The 16,049-nt window shown below is 41.9% G+C and overlaps 1 protein-coding gene across 5 annotated transcripts in view; it reads right to left on the reverse strand.

Annotated features, from left to right (window-relative positions):
* Positions 1–16,049, reverse strand: part of ccar1 (cell division cycle and apoptosis regulator 1) — a 30,412-nt gene that overhangs the window by 729 nt on the left and 13,634 nt on the right. For 2 of the 5 annotated variants that reach the window (XM_057848879.1, XM_057848878.1), the window contains exons 7-25: positions 15,916–16,042; positions 15,711–15,830; positions 14,318–14,507; positions 14,100–14,244; positions 13,764–13,919; positions 13,461–13,686; positions 13,264–13,377; positions 11,040–11,206; positions 10,264–10,474; positions 9,101–9,184; positions 6,309–6,497; positions 6,047–6,238; positions 5,694–5,933; positions 5,476–5,611; positions 5,172–5,254; positions 3,771–3,914; positions 3,583–3,703; positions 3,331–3,513; positions 50–255 (exon numbers count right to left, since the gene is read on the reverse strand). In XM_057848879.1, coding sequence (XP_057704862.1) covers positions 50–255; positions 3,331–3,513; positions 3,583–3,703; positions 3,771–3,914; positions 5,172–5,254; positions 5,476–5,611; positions 5,694–5,933; positions 6,047–6,238; positions 6,309–6,497; positions 9,101–9,184; positions 10,264–10,474; positions 11,040–11,206; positions 13,264–13,377; positions 13,461–13,686; positions 13,764–13,919; positions 14,100–14,244; positions 14,318–14,507; positions 15,711–15,830; positions 15,916–16,042 — 3,034 coding nt within the window. The remainder of the gene's footprint in view (positions 1–49; positions 256–3,330; positions 3,514–3,582; positions 3,704–3,770; positions 3,915–5,171; positions 5,255–5,475; positions 5,612–5,693; positions 5,934–6,046; positions 6,239–6,308; positions 6,498–9,100; positions 9,185–10,263; positions 10,475–11,039; positions 11,207–13,263; positions 13,378–13,460; positions 13,687–13,763; positions 13,920–14,099; positions 14,245–14,317; positions 14,508–15,710; positions 15,831–15,915; positions 16,043–16,049) is intronic. The other 3 variants (XM_057848882.1, XM_057848880.1, XM_057848881.1) reach the window with 3 other exon arrangements.

The following is a 16,049-nucleotide window of genomic DNA, read 5'->3' on the forward strand; positions in this document are numbered from 1 at the left end:
GTGAAGTTCAAATACTTTATTGTACTTGTGCAGAATTTTCAAGACTGACCTTTCTCATCACTGCCATCAGGCTTTTGACCGTGTCTGTTAGGGTCTTGCATGTCTTGGCAAACTGTTCGCGGTAAATGTTTTTCTGCTCCTCTGCGTCCTTTTGAGTCTTCTCCGTTTGCCTTAGAGTATTTTTGGTCTCATCTAGGTCCTTGGACAAAGACCTGTTTTCTTGTTCTAGTTGCGCTTTCACCTTGGCGTCTTCCTCTGGAATGAGTTACAATATTAGAGCTGAACGATATAAAATAAAATCCTTTACTTTTGCCCTTAATTACCTCTTACGTTTTAAAGGAGACAAAAATCAAAACAATTACAAAAAAAAAAAAAAAAAAAAGTGTTCAATACTGAATAAAACTATTACTATACTGGAATATGCAAAACATCTGTCATATATATACAGTGGGGCAAATAAGTATTTAGTCAACCACCAATTGTGCAAGTTCTCCCACTTGAAAATATGAGAGAGGTCTGTAATTGTCAACATGGGTAAACCTCAACCATGAGAGACAATGTGGAAAAAACCCCAGAAAATCACATTGTTTGGTTTTTAAAGAATTTATTTGCAAATCATGGTGGAAAATAAGTTACATGGTTTATACCAAAAGTTCATCTCAATATCAAAACCAAACGTTTTCTGCAACTCTTCACAAGCTTTTCACACACTGTTGCTGGTATTTTAGCCAATTCCTCCATGCAGATCTCCTCGAGGCTTAACTGTTTTGGGGCTGCCGTTGGGCAACACGGACTTTCAACTCCCTCCACAGATTTTCTATGGGGTTGAGATCTGGAGACTGGCTAGGCCACTCCAGGACCTTGAAATGCTTCTTAAGAAGCCACTCCATTGTTGCTCTTGCTGTGTGTTTGGGATCATTGTCATGCTGAAAGACCCAGCCACGTCTCATCTTCAATGCCCTCGCTGATGGAAGGAGATTTTCACTCAAAATCTCTCGATACATGGCCCCATTCATTCTTTCCTTTAAACAGATTAGTCGTCCTGGTCCCTTTGCAGAAAAACAGCTCAAAAGCATGTTTCCACCACCATGCTTCACAGTGGGTATGGTGTTCTTTCTCCTCCAAACACGAGAACCTGTGTTTCAACCAAAAAGTTCTCTTTTGGTTTCATCTGACCATAACACATTCTCCCTGTCCTCTTCTGGATCATCCAAAGGCTCTCTAGCGAACTGCAGACGGGCCTGGACGTATACTTTCTTCAGCAGGGGGACACGTCCGGCAGTGCAGGATTTGAGTCCCTGGCGGCGCATTGTGTTACTGATAGTAGCCTATGTTACTGTGGTCCCAGCTCTCTGTAGGTCATTCACTAGGTCACCTGTGTGGTTCTGGAATTGTTGCTCACTGCTCGTTATCTTTTTGACGCCACGGGGTTAGATCTTGCATGGAGCCCCAGATCGAGGGAGATTATCAGTGGTCTTGTATGTCTTCCATTTTCTAATAATTGCTCCCACAGTTGATTTCTTTACACCAAGCGTTTTACCTATTGCAGATTCAGTCTTCCCAGCCTGGTGCAGGTCTACAATTTTGTCTCTGGTGTCCTTCGACAGCTCTTTGGTCTTGGCCATAGTGGAGTTTGGAGTGTGACTGACTGAGTTTGTGGACATGTGTGTTTTATTCCGATAATGAGTTAAAACAGGTGCCATTAATACAGGTAATGAGTGGAGCCTCGTTAGACCTCGTTAGAAGAAGTTAGACCACTTTGACAGCCAGAAATCTTGGTTGTTTGTAGGTGACCAAATACTTATTTTCCACTCTAATTTGGAAATATTTCTTTAAAAATCAAACAATGGGATTTTCTGTTTTTTTCCCCACATTCTGTCTCTCATGGTTGAGGTTTACCCATGTTGACAATTACAGGCTTCTCTAATCTTTTCAAGTAGGAGAACTTGCACAATTGGTGGTTGACTAAATACTTATTTGCCCCACTGTACAAAGTCTCTCTCCTCATCTCCGCCTATTTGTGCTGCCAGCTCCCCAAATACAAATTAATACACAAAGAAACAAAGGCAAAGTCATGAAGAAATCTATAGAAGAGCTGGTTGCTAGATTTCCATTCACTTACAGGTATCTGACTGATATTAGACACACTCGACACTTTTACTAGCCGTGTTTCCATTACTGCTACTAGTTTGCAAAACTGAAATGTAAATGCACGAATTTCGATTAAAAAAAAAGAAAGCAAGAGAAATAAGAAAAAATAGTAGTTCAGGTCAACTGCAACACCAACTCATCTAAAAAATAGCTCATACCGAGGATTTACAAGCAAAATTGGATAAATGGGGAAACTTTTTTTCCAAATTTATATGCCGCAGAAGTTGATATAACCTGTCACATGATCACTTTTCTTCCACATGCAAAAGGTTTTGGATGTGAAACTCCCTTAAGAAAATCTCGCTGGATGAGACCTCACACGATTTTGTTGATGTTTTCTCACTTAAAGCCAGTATTTCCAGGAAGTGGCCACCCTGAGTGTCTGTAGACATTTTATCAATGGTGGTCCTATTTTAGCCAATCAAAGGTGAGTATCCTAGATTGCTTGTAGTACACCAGGGAGCACCAACTTTCTCATGCACATGTGTCCGAGTCTTTGGGTATAACTTTTCAGAAAATGGCTTCGCTCGTAAGATGTCATTTTTTGTTTAAACATTTTCTCCATTATCAGAAGATACTTGCAATTTGTCCCCCCCCCCCCAGTGCTCATCCCGTTTCTCCTTGCACAAAGGAGCAGATACCAATCCTGCAGAGGTTTTAAGGACCTTTTACGTTCCTGTCCAGCTCTCCTGGAGTAACAACCTGTCTTCCGGAATCTCCTCCATACTCTTGAGACTGTGCCGGGAGACACAAACCTTCTTGCAACGGTAGTTATTTATGTGCCATCCTGGAGGAGTTTGACTACTTGTCCAGGTACTGCACCATACTATCAAAAGATGTTGATATAAGCCAAATGAAAAACCACAGCAGTAGAAAAAAAAAAAAAAAAAAAAAAAATCAACCTTAACAGATGAGGCAGTGGGGAGGAAAAAAAGTATCAGTGGCCTCAACCAGGAAAACCATCTACCCCGCTGATGCACCTGTTGATTTACTTAACAACAAAGATACTAAAACTGATTAAAACCCCCCTGCTACTTAACTGACCAGATCACTATCCCAGATGTTTGACTGATAGGTTGCTATACTCTGATTAGTCAGTCCATGGTTCAGCTGAAGGTGTGTAGCTTGCAACACACAAGAAAAAAAACATAACTCCAACCCGCGGCATAGCGTACTCACCCATCTTGGCGTCCAGCACCATGAGCTTCTGTTCGATCTCCTCCCGAGCTTTCTCGCTCTTCTCCAACTTCTGCATGAGGCTGCTGAGGTCCACCATGGCTCCATTGTAAACAATCAGATTACTGGACTCATTGGTTTCTGACTGAGCACATGACTTTGAAATAGGAAGTAGCTCTCTGTTTCCTGTAAGAAAGAAGAGTGAAATATTTAAAAACCTCTTACTCATGCTGCAAGCATCCCATGTTAGCTCACCTAAAAGGTTTTCAGTTTGTGCTTCAGTCAGAGAGACGTCAAGCTCATCTTTTGGCCTGTCTGTGAGTTTGCGGTAATAACACGACTCTCTCACGACCGGCTTGTTCAGCAGCTTCTTTATCTGAAACGGACCAAAGATCCATTGGAATGACGGATTTAAGGGTTTGCGGGAAACGTCGCGTCCTTACCTGAGCGCGTGAAAGGTGCAGCCCCAGTGTGTACAAGATTTCTTCCAAGTCTTTTTCCAACAGGTAACCCCAATGACTTTGGTCAAAGTAGACAAACGCCATCAGCAACTCTTTGTTATGAGTGACCATCTGCCTTTTGTCCTGCTGCGAAAATAAACCACTGCTATTTCAAAACTACAACAATAGGTGTCCACTTGAGGGCTGGCCCTGATCCATTAATGTCATTTTCAGAGAATCGGAATCAGGCAAAAACAATGTTTTTAATAAATATACCGTATTGGCCCGAATATAAGACGGCTCTGATTATAAGACGACCCCCTCTTTTTAAAGACTCAAGTTTGAAAAAAAGACTTTTTGAACACCAAATTAATTTTTATACAGAAATAATTACAGTACAACTGAAACAAATGATTATAACAATATATTTGAGAGAAAAGGCATGTTATTTTGCCTAATTCAAATCCTAATATCTGAACATTTAAATATGTAAACTAAAGTGCAATCACATTCGTAAATGAATGGCTTCTGGTTTTTGAAATGTAAATAAACCAAACTATTGTGATAAAACAAAATTACAATAACTGCATTAACCATCAATGTAAAGGCTAACTAACTGTAGTCTTGAAACAAATCTGAATAAGGAAAAACATTGCAATAAAATAATGCAAACTGGTTAAACTTGAGAGTAGCTGAGATCTGTCATGACAGAACATCGCTTCAATGATATCTGGTGCCATCTAGCGTCGTGAATGGGTATAACGTCTAGACCGCGAATATAAGACGACCCCCACTTTTTCAGTCTTATTTCAATGCAAAAAACACAGTATTCATGCCAATATGGTATATTTTTATTTTTAAGCTTTAACTAATTGGCTGCCCCTTAGTCAAATTGGATCTGACGTCTATCGCTGTCAATGGCAGTGAAATATGATCAGTCAAAGCCAGCCTTCCTTGTTGAACTGGATTTGATGTTTATAACCGTCAATAGCAGTAAATGACTAAAAGGCTACAAGCAACAAAATCTAGAGGTAAAAAGGATATAGAAAAAATACAGTACATTTTGCACAAATATATATTAACACCACTAAGTTTGCAACAAAAAAAAAAAAAAAAAGCCCAGCAAAAGGGGGGGGGAAAAAGTGACGAAAATCACAACCAAAATGGTCATCCAATGCGATATATTAAAACAATGAAGTTAGTTATGTTTACTAATGTAAATCAAAATATTTGAACAGAATTTGTTTGCAACATTATTTTGTGCTTGACAAAAAATGGGACTATCAATATATTCTCAAAATAAGGTGAATGCAAAAATGTGATTGAGACAACCCTAGTCAACCGGGAGGGGCTGGCAAAATAGACTGGAAGCAAGTGTAAATGAGTACAAATGAAGTTGCCTACCTTGTCTTTCAAACTCCTGTCCTTTGGCGATTTCCGGTCATCTTTGCGATCTTTTTTGTCTCTATCGTCGTCGTCATCTTTTTCTTTAAAAAAAAAACAAACAAAAAAACAACAGTAATGGAAATAAATCAATATGAACTTATTAAATGAGATGTTCAAGTTTAAAAGATTTCAACAGAAGCCTCAGAGAAAGTGGAAATGGAATCCATCACAGTGTCAGAGTGGTGCATGATTTTTCATCACTGGCCCTAATTTTAAATAGTCAAATATCGTTGGCTTTTTGACAATAACGTGAGGAAATTACCATCATCGTCGTCGTCATCGTCCGCGTCTTCTGCCTCCATAGGGTCGTACTCATCTGCGTTGGCCGTGCTACCATCATCTTCGTTTTCGTCCTCATCTCGTGACTCCTCCTTTTTTAGCACCTTGTCGTCGCTATGCTAAAGCACGCAAATCAAGTGAGCAATGAAAACCAAGAAGAAAAAAATTGAAAAATAAAATTGTCAAATGTGCACATCTGACCTTTCGCCTGTCAACCTCATCGTCGTCCCTTGCTTTCTTCGACATCGGTTCGTCAACGTCCTCATCTTTCTCCTTCTTTAATTCCCTCCTTTCCGGCTCCTTTTTCTCAGCCTCTTTTTTGGCCTTCTTCTCCTTGTCCTTCTTTTCATCCTTGGCGGGAATCGCAGCAAGGGCTTTGTATATTCGATAACCGAAATCTCTCTGCAGCATCTCATTGAACAGCTCGGCAAAGAGGGAAACCTGGAAGACAAGATGCCTTTTTTACCCTAAGATTGGTTACAAATCAGTAGTCACAAATCATGACCGACTCTAATGAGATTTAAAAAACATTTACGCCCCCGCACCATTCTCACCTCAAAAGATGTCTCCTTGTTGTCCTCCAGCCTGTAGTCGAGCAGCACACTGAGGGACATAACGCTGCAGTCAAACTTGCCGTTCTTGGCAGCCCAGTTGGGGTGAACGAGGATGGTGGGCTCATCGGGGAGGATGTAGCGTCTCTCCCGGCGTTGGCGCTCCAGCTCCTCTTGCCTCTTCCTTTCCTCCTCCTGAAAGACAAGGTAACGCTAGCGTTTAATCGTCTCTACACTGCAGTTAGCAAGAAAATGTCTCTCTCACCTCTTTGTCCTCCTCCATGCGGCATGGCTCTTCTTCCTCAGGAGGCTTAATTTCAGGCTTCTCGGGTTCCTTGGACTCTTCCACCTGTTCCTCCACCTTCAGTTGCTTGGTGAGCCGGGCAATCAACTGCGACTTTAAGCCCTTGGAGCTCAGAGCTCGACAGTCCAACTCCTTTCGCAGGTCGTTCACCTGTGAGACGACGTCGAGTTAGTTCCGAAAAGCACAGCATTTTTTCCAAGACTGAGCTGCTTCTTTTTTGTAGCTTTAATAATAAAGCAGCAAATTTGCAGATTTTTAACAGGCTCACTACCATCACTCCATTGTTTCCTACCTTCATTTTATTTAGTGGCCCGTAGGATCATGGGGACGTCACAACTTTGGGTATTTTCAGAATCGCTACCTGCTAGCGTGAATGTTCGATAATCCAACAACACTGAGTTTCTGAGTATCTATGTTCCCTCTGAGTGTATTATCGAAAGCACCCTTAGCTTGGTTTCCTAACGATCGCATTCACGAGGCTACATTTGTGATATGGCAAGTACCGTAATTTTCGGATTATACGCCGCTACTTTTTTCCATCATTTTAATTCTTCGGCTAATAGTCCAGTGGGGCTTATTTGTTGATGTATTTGTGTTAATAGGTAACACTTTATTTGACAGCGCCATCATAAGACTGCCATAAGACATAACGTCATAATTGTGACATGACACCATCATGGGCATTACCGAATGCTTATGACAGATGTCATAAAGTATCATCCGGCAAATTATGTCACCAACTCCATTTATATCCAGCTTGGATCTTTTACATCTATTCAAAAGTAAGATCATTTGCCAAATGACAGAAAATCACATCCGTCATAAGCATTCATTAATGCTTGCAGTGCCATGTCATAATTATGGCGCCACTGTCAAAAACTGTGTTCCCAAATCCCAGAGCTAGCAATTAATGAAACAACTGGAGGAGTAATCTAAGAAATAATTAGCACAACACATGATTTTTGATCTTTATTTACATCTGTAGTGCTGCAATGCATGGTAGGAGGCATGTTGGACGACAATAGCGTTGACAGCAGGTGGCTGGTTGACTGTCTCCCTGAAGGGAGCAGTGATGGCCAAATGAAACTTCAAGCAATGAAGCTTTGCAGCCAATTGGTTCTCAAAGCTTCATGGTGGTCTTGTCACATTCTTATGATGCCGCTATCAAATAAAGTGTTCCCGGTTAATATCTTTTGGTGTAAATATCCCATAATACAATGAGGACAGCTGCGGTTTATAGTCCAGTGTGGCCTATGAACAAATGCCATTTTTGTGTCAAATTTGGTGGGTGGCAGCTTATTGTCAGGTGCGCCTTATAGTCGGAAAAGTACGGTAATTTACAGGTACATGTCGATTTGTTATCAAAAGACCCCAATTTCCACTACAGATGATTTCAGGCTAACCGTTTGTTATGCCGAAGCTGCTATACTAGCACGCTGCTATCCAAGAGATATTATCGATGAAGAAGGTTCTGCCCGATGCTTGGTGCCTTCAAAGAAGAACAAGGTTCTCCATTAGTGGTTAATCAGATTTAAATGAATGGGCACCCACAGTATACGACCAAGCTTCTCTGCTAGGGCTAGCACCGACAGCCGTTATGCCTGAAGTCATCAAGCAGTATGGGGATTTGAAAAGGACTTTGTTAGCTGCAAGGTAAGATGGGAAACTGGATTTTAATTCTTTTTTTGTAATTCTATCGACCTAGCTGTAAAAATTAAAGGGAAAGACAAGATCTAGTTCAAATGACCATGTGATAGATGGTTGCTCAAAGAATCAAAATATGCTAACCTTGTTTTCTAAGAACCATGATAAAAGAAAATAGTGTTTAAAACAAATGACACTGCTTGCGGGCTCAGCCACTGTCTGGTAAACGTGATGTCAGTGGCGCCACCCGCGTATGGCACATAAATGCTGATACCCTCAAAACAGATCAAAAGTAGCTAAGAAAATAGTCTTAGTTTCTGTACATGCGAAATATGTCTGTCTTCTCTCTCCATCCGTACCGCAGATGTAGCCCGTTTCACTTCCTTGGACCATTATAGCGTGTATAGGCCATTAACGGCATATAGCACAGTGAGAGCCACTGCATGACAAGTAGGCGCGACAATCTGAGATACTACTACTTCTTCCTGGAAATATTGGCTATTATTTACCTTTTTCTCCACCATTACATTTAAGAAAATTACATTTGTGTCTTATCAGTTTAGTAAACAAGATCTTTCTGCTGGGATGCACTTGATGAAGGTCATGTTTGAAGTGGTTTTGTGGTTTCAAGCTGGCTGCGCACACACTAGTGGGACTTGTGAAACGTTGGCTGCATATGACTTAAGACGACACAACTCATGTTTATTAATGGAGACTTTGGAACATTGCAATCCTTATGTGCAACATTTTTCTCTGTAAATATGTCATATTATAACGTGGACCCTTGCAGCTTACAGTCAGGTGCGTGCTTATGAGTAGTTTGTTACTAAAATTTTACGAAAAATAATGCTGCGGCTTACAATTGGCTCTAAGCTCTGGTGTGAATATATATAGTAACTTATTGCAGGTCCTAGCACTAATTAAAGGTGAGGCAATGTACCAGTCCACTTGTCACAGCAGTCCCAAAAACAAGAATGCTGAATAGGGTGGAACTGGGCTTCAGTCTAGCAAAGCTCAAATTGAATCAGATCATTGTCCAATTGGACGACCTGACACAGAGTGTAGCTTGCAGCTAAAACGGCATGAATGGCAACTAAAAGCAATGTTACCTTCATTGATTTCGGATCAAGTTTGGTCCAGTGAGTAGGGGTGCAGACGTCCTTGGCTTCGTCGCCATCCTTTTCCTCTTCCTCCTTGAAAGTTGTCAAGTCAGAGAAAGAGGAGAGACAGGATAAAGTCAGCGTATCACTTGGGATCCACCTCAGCTTTCAAGTTGATCCGTGCAAGATCACAAATGTCTTCGAAACAACAACGAAACAAAACAAACAAAACAAAACCCAAAAAAATCTCAATCTAGCGAGCTCGACTGTGTTTTAAGTCCACTGATACTGAGGGGTACACAGGGAAGCTCTCTAGCTCTTTAACAACCAGCTCCCAATCAATCAATCTGTGGAACACAAAAAAAGGTAACAAAATGAATGAGGTGTATCTGTATCGTAAGGAGATCTCTCCGAAGGGGGTGAGGGTGGCCCTAACAACTAGCAGCCTTTGCCAATTACAGGGGATTTGGGGAACTACATGAGACGTGTCATTCAGTGCCCTGGAAGTGCCCACCTCTACATGTAGTCCAAATGAAAAAAATATAGAAGCCAACAAGAAGAACAGACAAGGAACACTCGACTCGGGGAGGGGAATGTTCTCGTTTCACAATCAAATTGGTGTGAGAAATCATATGAAAATAGGACATTTCTACAGCAAACACATTGTCGGCATGCAACTGACTCCACAGATTCCAGCAGTAATCCAGTTTGGCATGCCAGCGTTCCAACACAATCACTGGTTCAAATTTAGCAAATCATTTCAGATGAAGAGGAGATGGCTTGGAATTATCAGCAAAGAGCAGAAACAAATGAAAACCATTAGACCCAGGTTAGCAGCACATCAGACAAGCTGGAAGCTGTTTTACCAGTTGCAAAGGGGGGCAGGGGAAGGCGGGGGCGTACACAAACACAAACTAGTCTCACTGCTTCCTCTGTGTGTGTCTGCTGGATGTGGGGGAAGGTGCTGAGTGGCGATGGTGGAAAGGAGGAGAAGAGGAAGGGGAGAGGTGGAGGAGTAAACAGAGGACGACTAGGTGAGCTTGGACGGAGCAGTAAACTCCGTGTAATGTGTTTTGTGTATGTGGCGTGAGGTGTGTGTGTCTTATTTTTGTAATTCCTGTGCCTTCCTGTGAGAAGCGGAAATGAGAAGAGAGGGATTAGCGGTTCAGTGCCTGTTCTCCATCTGCCTCCTTTCGCTCGGCCGACAGCTTCTCAGCCAGCTGCTCCCGGAGTCGCCGCGACAGCGCCTCCCACTCTGAGCGGGTAGGAAGACAATGCCAAACATCCGGAAGAAACAAAACCACTGTCTCCACATGAGCGGGGACTGTCCGCCCCTTGTGGGTCTCCTCTGGCCGGTGATAGCGAATCTCTGCAAAACGATACCTGTCGCAAAGGAAGAGGGGTGCATTGGAAAGAAACATTCGGGTCAGAGCAAAAGCACAACAGGCAAGATAAACCCCGCCCCCTCCCACCACACAAAACAGAAGGGCCCAGTCTGCTGCTTTCCAAAGGTTGTCACGGTGATGGGAGCCAGTTTTGAGAAAGTAGACAAACAAGTGACATGATATAGATCACAGACTAAATAGCTCCATCCTAAACCCACAATCAAGCTCTGCCTTTAACCTAGGATACATCTGACTGTGCAAACAAGAGAAGACCATGAAAACCAGTTCAATAAATATGTAATATCTTTAAACAGACAATAGAAGATCACGAAAAAAAAAAAGAAAAGTGACAGCGGTGTCGTCTGCTTCCAGCCACGATCCCCGGGTTTCTTTTGTCATCACGACGGAATGTGTCAATTTTGAGTGGGTGACAGAAAGAGCCAAGACAACAAAAGGCAATACAATAAATGATAATAAATGTATGGTAACAAAGCAACACCATGAAGATCGTTTGTGAGTTTTGCACTTGTAATAACAAAATTTTGAAAGAGAAGACTTCTTACCACTGAGTGCACAGACTAAGATCTATGCCTGTGAGTGCCTTGCAACAGCGTATAGCTGTCTTTATGAGGACCGAGGGATCCTTTTCTGGCTCAGCGCCGTCCAGAGAGGGAGACCAGTGGCCACCGATGGCCATAGCCTCGTCTTTGCCCCTCATTCCCACTAAAAACTGAAGGCCAAAATGCAGATGGAGTACAGAAGACCGTCAGAGAGATATGGTTAGATAGAAATGAGTGATGACAAAAATGGCAGGAGTCAAATCATCTGCAACAATTAATTTGTTATCCCAAATACAGAGAGGATTTTATCTTATATTTTTATTGTTGGCTGTAGTCTCGTGTACAAATGTGCCAATTATGATTTTTAGTTTCACAACATTTGTTCAAGAAACAACACATTCAGTGCCATTGATGACGATGATAGAATCTGAACCATGTGGCTCTTTCTATTATCCTTCTGCTGTGAATTTAGTTTGCCACTGATAGACGTTCAATCCATTCGATATAGGAGTGATGGCATTCATCTCCTAGTTCAAATGCCTTAAACGTCCATCGCTGTCAGTGGCAGCCAATAAGTTCAAGTGCACTGGCACCTGTGTCTTTCTTTGACCATGCATTAAAATGATTCATAACACTGTCCACATTTATATGTAGACAACAATATTTCACCCTTTAATCCCGCATCAATTATAAGTGTTAACCCTTTAATGCCTGCAATATGAAGCAATTGTCAGAGAATTACAAAATTTGAAAAATAAGGTCTTAATGAAAGTTTTTCAAATTGGTAAAAAAGAAAAAAATAATATGTGTATTTAGCGCACTAATATCTATAACCCTTGCTAAATCATGTTTTTTTCCCATGGAACCTGCAGATGCATGAGTTGACTTGCATCCATTTTTTTTTTTTTGAGGAAAAATATTTCAAAATTCTGAATTAGTCTCAAAATCATGAAATTCTAGGTGTATCAAATGAGATACATTTGGCAAGAAAGGGTTAAGACCTCCAAGTAAGCGCTTTACTGGTACAGTATAATACAGTTATGCTCCAAAAAAAAAAAAAAAGATTTGAGGTAATTAAGCACAGACAATTCATACTTCAGGCGCACTGTCAATTTGGGGGGAAAAGCAGTTTTCCTTTGCCTGGCTCTGCCTAACTATTCTCCCTGTATTTTTCAAACACTGAGAGAAATAGTCTGGGAACCATCCCATTAACGGCCTTTTCGAGCAGGTACAAAATCAATCGACAAATCAGATTCGTTTATTTGCGTGACGTGTTCTTAACAAGCAACGTCACTCTTGCGCGTCGAAAGTCGTCTCCACAACACAGATGGTCAACGGGATAACCGAGAACATGTTCCAATCCGCGGTAAATTCTGTTTTAAATTACCAAAAACACATCGACACGAGTCATTGACAATAGTCTGTCTCGCGCTAGCCATGTTGAATAAACTCCACTCTCTTCGTATGTTTACTTCCGCGCGCAAGTCCCTCGTGCTTCCGTCGTCAGTTAATAACGTCACGTCTGCCCGTCGCTGATTGGTCCACTCCGCTGTCTGTTTGCTGTGGCTTGCTCCGCCCTGGAAATTGTATCCGTGGGAATGGTGGCCAGACTCAATAGCTGGAACAGCGTTGAGTCTGGTGTACCAGGCAAAGTTTTCCTTACTTAAAACTGAGTTTTTGCCGAATTACTTGTATTTTCAAGTTTTCCCATTAAAACTTGCAAATGCAAGTGAAATTGGAGGACTTAAAATTAAGTTTTATTGTTATTTTATTTTAAGATTTTTATTTCAGTGCAGAGGTAGTTATCGGGTTAAATGTACCGTATGTTTTTGAACGCATTTACGTCACCTTGCACCTGCAGGGGTAGTCATCAGGTTAAATATATATGTTTTTAAACGCATTTATATCACCTTGCATAAGCATGTCAGTGCTAAAAACATGATTATGAAAGTTATTGGCTGCATGTCAATGTAGCCCTTGATACATTTTTCTGGTGGTTTCAGATGTGCTGCACGGACTCCTTTGCAGTAGACAATGCAGTCTATAGCAATATTGTTCAGTGTGTAAAAATGACCACTGTGCAGCGTTGGGGTAGTCTAACGATTTATGCAATGTTTTTTTTTTTCTCATGTAATTTACTTGAGTTATCATTTCACCCTATTGCAAAACAACTGAGTTCCAAGGTAGAGTGATCTCAGCAGAGCATTTGCCCCTCTGAAATGCATACCTTGATGAGTCTTGCGGGATGCTGGAAGGAGTCTCTGACCTCCTGTGAATCTTCTGCGAGGGCACATGATTTGTGATACAACTCCTCTAAACTGGGATTTGCCAGTAACATCACCTTGGAGGGGTAAAAAAAGCATGCATCCAATTTGAGCCTAAGAGTGTCAGGTTGTCATCAGGGAGAGGTTGAAGCTACCTTACCTTAGCGCTGTACGTGTGGTTTGCATCAGGTGGATCCAGCACGGCGGTATTTTTGACCAAAGGATCCACCTCCTTGTGCAAAATGTGGAAGTTGCACGCGTTGCTGAACTGAAAGGGTCGCGTCAGAGGAAATCCGTCCACCCATGTGAAGGAGGCACCAAAAAAGTCGCTGGGAATATACAGACTCTGATAGCGCCGTCTTAGCTCCATCATATCACAGCTTGGACTACAAAAGGAAAAATGGTCAAAACTTAGGATGACGCTCAATGTTCTGTCGTGATCCAGTGCGAGAGTTTCACTCACGTGTCCAAACTGAACTTTGAAAATTGTACGGTGTAGCGCGGGACTACTCGGCGTGGCCGTCGCGGCGAGCGCTCTCGTCTTGGGGAGCGCTCTCGGGAGCGTTTCCGCACAGGCGAGCGCTCTCTCGAACGCCTGCGCTCCCGTTCTCTGTCTCGGCTAAATAAACGAGAAGCCCAGATTCAGAGTGAAACAAGTTTGACAAATTTGTGATCATGTTTCACTGCCATTGATGTTTACCAAAACCATTTTTTCGCTATCAACAATAGCAATCAAATTGACCAGCCCTAATGTGTGATGATATAATGAAAGGTTTGCAGTTTGATTATCTTTAATGACCTGCGATCCTCTTTACTGCGCAGGATGAGCTCAGGGGGGCGATCGTTGCGAGGAGGAAAGCGCGGAGGAGGCTCAATCCGTCTCACTGGCTGCGGTTGTGGCATGAGTCTCACTGGGGGCTGAAGGAGACCGCCTGGAAACACATCTACAAAACAATGTCATATTGCTTTAAACGCTTACACACAAATGGTGATCGACTGTGGAGAACCGGGTTGTACCTTTGGGAGGTGGCTGTGGCAGCAGAGGCTGAGGAGGGTTCTGGAGGAGGGGACCTAGCGAGGCGGCTGACAGCTGGGCCTGCAGCAAGGAAGGTGGAGGAGTCGGGGGCGGAACACTGAACGTGGTTGGAGGGGGAAGCGACTGAAGTATGGGGGGAGCCTTCATCATGTTGGGTGGTGGAGGATGGTTCTAGGTGGAAGAAAAATCGGAGGGAGGGGACGAATAATGTTAGTAAGTGAGTAAAAATAACGACTTCAGCATTGCCAAAAGTAGGGCTGCCACGACTATTTTATAATCATCCAAAACCTCCTCTATAAGCCTTTAACGAGAAGGTTTATTGGATTTCTGTAGTATTCAATGAAAGCAGTCTATCTTAGTCAACATCTGCTTTTACTTTGGAAAACATTGATTGTTACATGCTTTTCATAGTACAACAGTTCTCTGGGCATACACTTTGGTACCACTGTACATTTCCAGCTAAAATGTTCAGCCCACAGTAATATAACAGCAAATACCTTGAATCATATTGAGCCAAGTAATCAACTCTTAATGAAAATGTAATTTGTGATTAATCAGCTATCAAAACAATCATGGTTGCCCTAACTGAACCTAATTTCACTCTCTTAAATAAAAACTAAAAGTACATGTGTCATTCTCTTTTTTTTTATAATCTTTTTTTAGGTGGCGGGAGTTAACTTTTTGGTTTGGCTTATCTGAAATCGAGCAGGTGGCTCTACGATCAAAGGCACAAATGTGTTAACGTTAAACTTGAATTGTCTAAGTGAGAGGCTATTCTCAGCAGCGTGAGTGGATTTGAGTGGACACAATCAATGAAGCATTTAAGAAAGACAAGCATTATTCTACGTTATTCTTGTTTAAAAATAATTTACATTATGTAATCGGCACAGTGGGACAGTAATATGTTTGGAACTTTTGATTATTATATACTGTATATTAAAAAAAAAAAAAAAAAAAAAAAAGACTATCGGATCAGGACCATCTGCAGATTCTCAAAATCAGGTGACTCTGACTCGGGTACAAAAACATGTGATCGGGACATCCCTATAGCAAATAATTCAACTATAAAATTAATGTCTTAGTGCAATCCTTTCAACCTATATATGGGCAAGTGACTATTTTTAATAGTTTAAATAAAGAACTGGGAGGCTGGCGGTGATCATTCGCCGACAGTCTCTATCCTGTCAAAAGTGTTTGACGTCTAATAATACGACACCGCCTGATCCAAAACATGCAATGTCAAGAGTTCATGACAAGATGCTACAGAATAAATTAAGGGTTAAACTGCCAAAGCAGATTTTTGGAAAAGAAAATCTTTAAAGGAAAAGCATCTCAAGGAAGAGAAAGTGTCTGCTATTAGGTCTAAGTAGTTACATTTTGTCTCCCATCAGCTCCGGGGTGCATGTCAGAGTAGCGCAGCTGAATTCCTGGCTCATTGTAAAGACCGCCCAGCTGCGGGGAAGCTTGAGGTAAAGGCTGAGACTGCTGCTGATGCTGGGGAGGGATTGAGAACTCAGTCATTCGGCAGCAGAAATTGAATGGAAGGAACCAAATCTAATCTGGGGTAAAATGCTCTTACAGACTGGTTTGCGAGCTGAGGTAAAGTCTGTATGCGCTGCGCGTTCCACTTGAAGGGTAGATTGGCGTTGTACACAGCCTCCACCAGCACCCTGTCACCCACTTGCGGCGTCTTCCCTTTGACAGCACTAGTGA

The sequence above is a fragment of the Corythoichthys intestinalis genome, chromosome 10, assembly GCF_030265065.1.
Source record: "Corythoichthys intestinalis isolate RoL2023-P3 chromosome 10, ASM3026506v1, whole genome shotgun sequence".
NCBI classification, from domain to species: Eukaryota; Metazoa; Chordata; class Actinopteri; order Syngnathiformes; family Syngnathidae; genus Corythoichthys; species Corythoichthys intestinalis.